Source organism: Myotis brandtii, unplaced genomic scaffold (genome assembly GCF_000412655.1).
Source record: "Myotis brandtii unplaced genomic scaffold, ASM41265v1 scaffold461, whole genome shotgun sequence".
Lineage (NCBI taxonomy): Eukaryota > Metazoa > Chordata > Mammalia > Chiroptera > Vespertilionidae > Myotis > Myotis brandtii.
The window spans coordinates 1,700,423-1,706,422 of NW_005367626.1; the positions used below are offsets into that span (position 1 = coordinate 1,700,423).

Genomic DNA, 6,000 nt, shown 5'->3' on the forward strand with positions numbered 1-6,000 from the left:
CACGCTGCCGCCCCCGCAGCCGCCCACGGCGAGCCTCTCCGCCTCCAGTCCGCAGTCTACGGAGCACCCCGTGCTCGACGGCATGGCCCCCGGGGAAAGCATGTCCACAGGTAACCACGCCCAGCTTCCTCCATTTTCCACGAACTTGAGCACAATGGGCCGAGGGAGGGCTGCTGGTGCCACTGCCAGTCAACAACCCGTTTGCCAGGGGCCGGCTGTGCTGGTGCCAACATAGCTCCCCAGGGGATCCCCTGAGACGCCCCTGCAGCCGGTGAGAACAGCTCGGGAGGGACCCAGCTGTCCTGCAGCGGGCCTCTGTGGGGGGTCTCCCAGTCCAGCACCCGCAGCCAGGGCTCTGCGTCGGCCCTAATTTGGGGGCTGAGCGCCCGAGCTCCTGGGAAAGCTGGAAGCTGGGGGAGATGGCAGACCCGCTGGCACCTGAGCACAGTGGTGCGGGAGGCGTTCCCCGTGTCTTCAGAAACCCTACGGACCAAAGACATTTTCTTTTTATTAATTGAATAAGCCTAATTAGAAACATGTATTTCTAGCACCATACATTATAAAGGGGCTGGGTTCAGACAAGACACGTGTCCCCCTGGTTCTCAGAGGAGCTAATTGGACAAGCCCACAATGGCTAAATTTAGTTTTGCTTTGAATTTAAAATCAAAGATGGATCTATTTTCCCCCAGAAAAACGTGTGGCATGAAATCATAAGCACACACGTTTAGCACACACCACTGGTCTGGAAGAAGGACACGTTGAAACATCTCCCAGGATCGAGCACACAAGGTCAGAACTCGGCACGTTTGTGTGGCCGCTGACTAGAGCCAGCCCTGCCCCTCACCAGGCCGAGAGCCCGAGTTCATCGGCCTGTATTGACCCAGGTAGCAGAAGGCGGGGCCACTGGGGACGGAACACCCACCCCACACAGGGAGTTCAACACACTACACAAGTGCACATCATGCCCTCACAGCACACACCGATGCACACACTGCATGCACACACGCGCCACGCGCACTCATAGCAGCGCAGCCCTGGGCCTGGCTTCCCGCGGAGACGGGCCTTCCCTTGGCTAGATGGCGGGTTGGCCTCGGCCTCCACTCCATGCTGCCTGTGGAAGTCTAGTCCAGTGTGGTATTTGTGTTGGGTCTAGAGATTTAAATGTTGTGGGAGCAGCCGTCTGGCGGTTTGGCTTGTTTTGGGCAATGAATCATGTTGAAGGTACAGCTGCTGTCTTCTACCGGAGGCTTGTAAAAAACAAAGGGAATTCTTCCTTGAAAGATGAGTGAGCACCACTCCCCACTGGTGGTTCCTGGTGCGAGATGTGTTCGCAGTGAGCCCTGAGGGGAGGGAGCACAGGCCCACTGCTTTGGGGGTTCAGGGCCACACCCCTGGAGCTCCTGGTCACCCTGAGTTGTCCAAAGGGGCCGCTCCTCCCAACACATCAGCCTGCCAACTTCTGGGGCCACCCAAGGAAGGACCCAGGGTGGTCTGCTCACCTCCTGAGAGGACAGAATGAGAGATTTGGGGGAAAGTGGGCCACAGGAGGCACTGAGGGACAGGACAGGCGGTGCCCACAGCCACGTGGGAAGTGTAAGGACCCCTCCCACTGCACCAGCTTCAGGGCTGCTGCCTCTAGACTGAGCGATGCCCAACCCCGTGCCTTTCTGTTCAGTGTTCTCCGGCTGCATTGTTCTGTCCCGCCTGTACAGGCCGGGGGCCGAGGGAGGAGCTGGACTGATGGGGTGTGGCCACCTGGCCGATACTGGGCACAGTGTTGTGTTGCGTTCTTGTTCCGTCCTGTTTATTCCTCTCTCCGATCCTGTCATTGTCCTTGCAGCTGTGTGACATGAGTGCCGCAGTGTTGGATACATGTGAGGGGAGTTCAGGGTAAGCGGCCCCAGCCCTCCGCTCCGCACTGCATGTAGCTGGGCCCTGCATGGCCGCTCCCTCGGTGCCTTCCCCAGCGCAGCAGGAGCTTTCTGGGGTCCCTGGCCATGTTGGGGTCTCTTTCTTGTCCTCAGGAGCTGGGGACAAAGTCAGAGGCCAAGCTCGTCTGCTCACCTTCTGTCACCAGCCACCTAGTCCAGCACCCCTCCTCTCCCTGAGGTTGAGCTGACAGGGATCAGGCCGCCCTTCCCAGGATGGACCTGTGGAGACTTCTCTGCCCAGTGTCCGGGGCAGTTCCTCACTACACCTTGGTTTAGGGACCTGTCCACGAAGGTCCCGCTCAGGCCGTGGGCATAGCCCCCGCAGCCTGGACCTGTCTCGGGGAGGGCGCCCTGGGACCTGCACTCTCAGACTGAAGTCCACGCACCTTGTCCAGGCCGAGGCTTAGGCTGGCGGATCCTGGAGAAGCCATAGCATTAGAGTGCGTCCTGAGCTCATCTCCCCAGCTCGATAAACACTGGGGAACATTTACCCAGGTCTGCCTGGTCTCCTACTATAAAGAGCAGGTGCTTTAAAGCAGCAGTCGCCAACCTTTCGGACCTCACGGACCACCGGTTGGCGACCACTGCTCTAAAGCGAAACCAAGGCAAGAACATGAACGAAGCCAGAAGGAACGAGGTGTTTCTACCTCAGTAAGAAGGTGTGGCCAGAGCCAATCCGGGGGCCCTCCAGGGGTGCCCCATGAGAGCTGCCGAGAACCGCCAGCAGGGCCCACAGGCCTCCTAATAGGAAACCAGCTCCGCCAACCCCCAGCACCGTCAGCGAGTCCCCCTCAGGGTCTCCAGGGAACAGCCAGGGTGCGCTGAGCAGCTCACTCCAGCGCCAGTTCTGGGCCGGGCGCTCTTTGCCTACTGTCCGGACTGTCACACGACCCCCCACCACCCTAGGCTGTTCCCATTTGACTGCCTGGCACAGGGGAGGTGAGAAACCTGTGCAGGGTCATGTGCCGCCTGGTGGTACAGATGGGTGGGCCCCAAGCCAGCAGCAGCCTCCCACGAGGCACCCAGGGGTGGCCCAGCCGGGGGCAGGCAGGGCTGAGCTCAGCCCTCACCTCTGCCCGAGGCCTCCAGTGAGGACAGGCTGCAGTGGCTCCCTGCTGAGTGCTTGGGAGGCGGGAGTGGACCTGGGTTCCAGAGCTTCCGTGTTTGTACAGTGTCTCTTAGGACCGTGTCCAGATGTCTGTCTGTCTACTTGGTATGGCATTCTTTGGGCTGAATGTTTGTTTTACCAAAAAAAGCAAAATAAGAAACCAACAAAACCCCACCTCCCAGTCCCGGCCCAAAGGCTGCTCCCTCCCAGGTAGCTTCCCCGCTGCCTGGGCCCAGGCGGAAGGCAAGGCGAGGTGAGGCAGAGCTGAGCAGGTGGGCGGGTGGGATGGCTGAGGGTGAGGGCCCAGGGCTGTGCCCGGCTACCCGGCCTGGAGCCCTGCAGCCCGGGGTGAGCAGGTGGGGTTCCCAGTGAGCCCTGTAGCCTGGGGAGCAGGTGGGGTTCCCAGGGCAGCGCAGCCCCCGCCCACACGGGGCCCCGCCTATGCAGAGCTGCTGGACCCTCTCAACTCTGCAGCTCACAGGGGCCCAGACCCACAGGCGCTGAGCCCTTCACCTCAGGTCCCTCTTCCTGATCCTCTCCCAGGAACAGACCTTTAGTGCCCCGAGGCAGCTGCGCCTCGAGGTGAGCGGCTCCAAGGGCTGAGAGATGGGGTTTTCCTACAGTTGGGGAGCAAACAGTTTGCTGCAACTTCGGCCCAGCTCCTGGGATCCCTCTGCCGGGCCCTTCAGCCATTGAGGTATACTTACTGTTCACAGCCTTAGGGTGCTTGCACTGTCTCAGGATCCCCCACTCGCTGGGAAAACGGGGTTTTTCCACTGCCTCACACCGTCCCTGCAGGCGTTAGGAACTAAATGCAACCCCGAAATCCCAGGAGGCTGCCAGTGGGACTGGCCCGGAGGTAGTGAGTGTGCGGGAGCAGCGGGAGCTGCTAGCAGTGCTGAGGGCCACCTGGCGGGCAGGTCTGCGCTGGCCCACAGGCTTGCTTGGTAGAAGCAAAGCTGCCCAACCCTAATGCGACGCTGCGATAAAATGCTTCAAGTGGCCCCCTATAGGCTGGCCCTCGGTGGCCCACCCGCTTGCTTCCTAATGCTGACTAGCTGCCTGCCCCTGGCGTCGGGTCTCCTTAGCTACAGCCCCTTTCCACTCACCTCTCTCTGCGAACTTCCAGATCTCGCTCACTTCGACGTCCCCTCCATCCACGTGGAGCTCGGGCCGGCACTCCGCCTGAGTCCCCTGGAGCACAAGCTGCGGCCCTCGGTGACTGAGAAGAGGGACTCGGAGGAGGACTCAGAGAGCACCGCCCTTTGACACGCGTGTACATACGTGGGCCCAGACCAGCATACGGCAGGGCGCCCTGGGCCCAAGTTCCCCGTGGCTCTCGCTGTCACTGCCGCGCACGGCCGGAGCTCTGCAGAGAGCGGTCACCCCCGGCCTGAGTGGCAAACGTCGGTGGTGCAGATTTTGTTCGTTCCCCTCGGGTGGTGACGTGGGCCTTTTGTTTGATCTTTGCCTTTGACTTTGTGCCTATTTGACCTACTTTCAGCCTCCATGCCAAGCAGCAGCCCTCTCCACCAAGGGCTCCTGGCAGTCCTCTGCAGGGGGGTGGGGGAGGGCCAGGTGCTGGGCGAGACCTGGGCTGCGCCTGTACTGACAGCACGAGTTCTCGGTGTCAGCTGACGGGTGTCGGCTGGACGGCCACAGAAGGGGACGGAGAGCAAGCCCTTCACTGACAGGGACCAGACCGGATTCTCGAGTCTGGGCGCTGACTTGCGCTGCACAGGGAGGCTCCCCTCCTTGGTGGGCTCTAAGTAAACGCTGAACACGTTTGTTTTACTTCCCAAGTTTTATTTTCCACACCGTGTTACCGAAAGCTCCTGTTTCTACCTTACCGTTTCACACTTCCAAATTTAAAAATGACCTTGATGTCTAGAGGGCCTAAAGACACCTCCCCATGCCCCCCCAAACATCAAATGATCTCACAGCAATTCTACACCTCCGGCTCTCAGGGGCACCAGCTCACAGGTGCGGGGTCGGGACCAGGAGCCTCTCTCCTGGAGGGCACTTGTGAATAGCAATAACTGTTACCCAGAGCTGGAGCATAGCGTGAGACCGGCCTGGGAGACACCAGGCCAGCCCCAAACCCCAGCGTCAGGCTCTCTCCCCTTCTCACGAGACCCCACCCCCTCTCGGGAACAGGCGGGGGCACTGGGAGCCCACACCCTCTGGGACTGAGAGACATCTGGGTCGTGCATGCACAGCCACACTTTACAATTTTACCCTTTTAAGGCAGATATGACATACCTATACATGATATATTTGTATATATGAAATTTCTCTATATTTGTTTAATTTGAGCCATTCAATCTAAGCCAGTGTACAGGTGTACAATTCGAAGTTTAAGTGAGTATTCCTTCTCCCAGCACAGTGTAAAATAGCCCTCCTCTGACCGTGGGGTTGGCAGACTTGGGATGCTACCAGCTTTGCTCACTTCCTGGCGAGGGCGGTTCGGTACCCAATTTGCAATGGAGCCCGGGGGCTGAAAGCACCTTTAAATACATGTACAAATAGTTGTCAAAAGTAATCTTATTAAAATAGATTTATTATCCCTGAGCATGGCCTTTCGTTGTTTAAGTTACGAAGCGTGTGGGGACACGGGACTCAATGACAGGTGCTGCCAAGGCCTCCGCCTGCCTCCCTCTCATCACCGCAGTTTTTAAAGCATTTCTGTCTTCTCCTCGGTAGGAGAATATACAAATAAATACTGGACTTAGCTTTAAAAACTCTGTCTTCAGGCACTAACCTCAGTGCTGTTCAAGCTCATAAGGGGGCAGGGGAGCCAGCCTGACATGCTACTTCGTAATACTCTGAAGGGCAACGAGGGATTCTCATTCTCACTGCGCCAGGGAAAGTCAACTACTGTCTCGCTGCTCCCAGCACTGTGGGAAGCTGTGTTCCAGAGGCACCGCGTGGACCCAGCCGTCCGACTGGTGCATGAAACCA

The 6,000-nt window shown here is 58.8% G+C and overlaps 1 protein-coding gene across 1 annotated transcript in view; it reads left to right on the forward strand.

Annotated features, from left to right (window-relative positions):
• Positions 1 to 5,610, forward strand: part of LOC102246045 (rho GTPase-activating protein 44) — a 99,323-nt gene extending 93,713 nt beyond the window's left edge. Inside the window, exons 20-21 of the mRNA XM_014547009.1 lie at positions 1 to 110; positions 4,169 to 5,610. Coding sequence (XP_014402495.1) covers positions 1 to 110; positions 4,169 to 4,308 — 250 coding nt within the window. The 3' untranslated portion in view covers positions 4,309 to 5,610. The remainder of the gene's footprint in view (positions 111 to 4,168) is intronic.
• Positions 5,611 to 6,000: the final 390 nt, after the last annotated feature.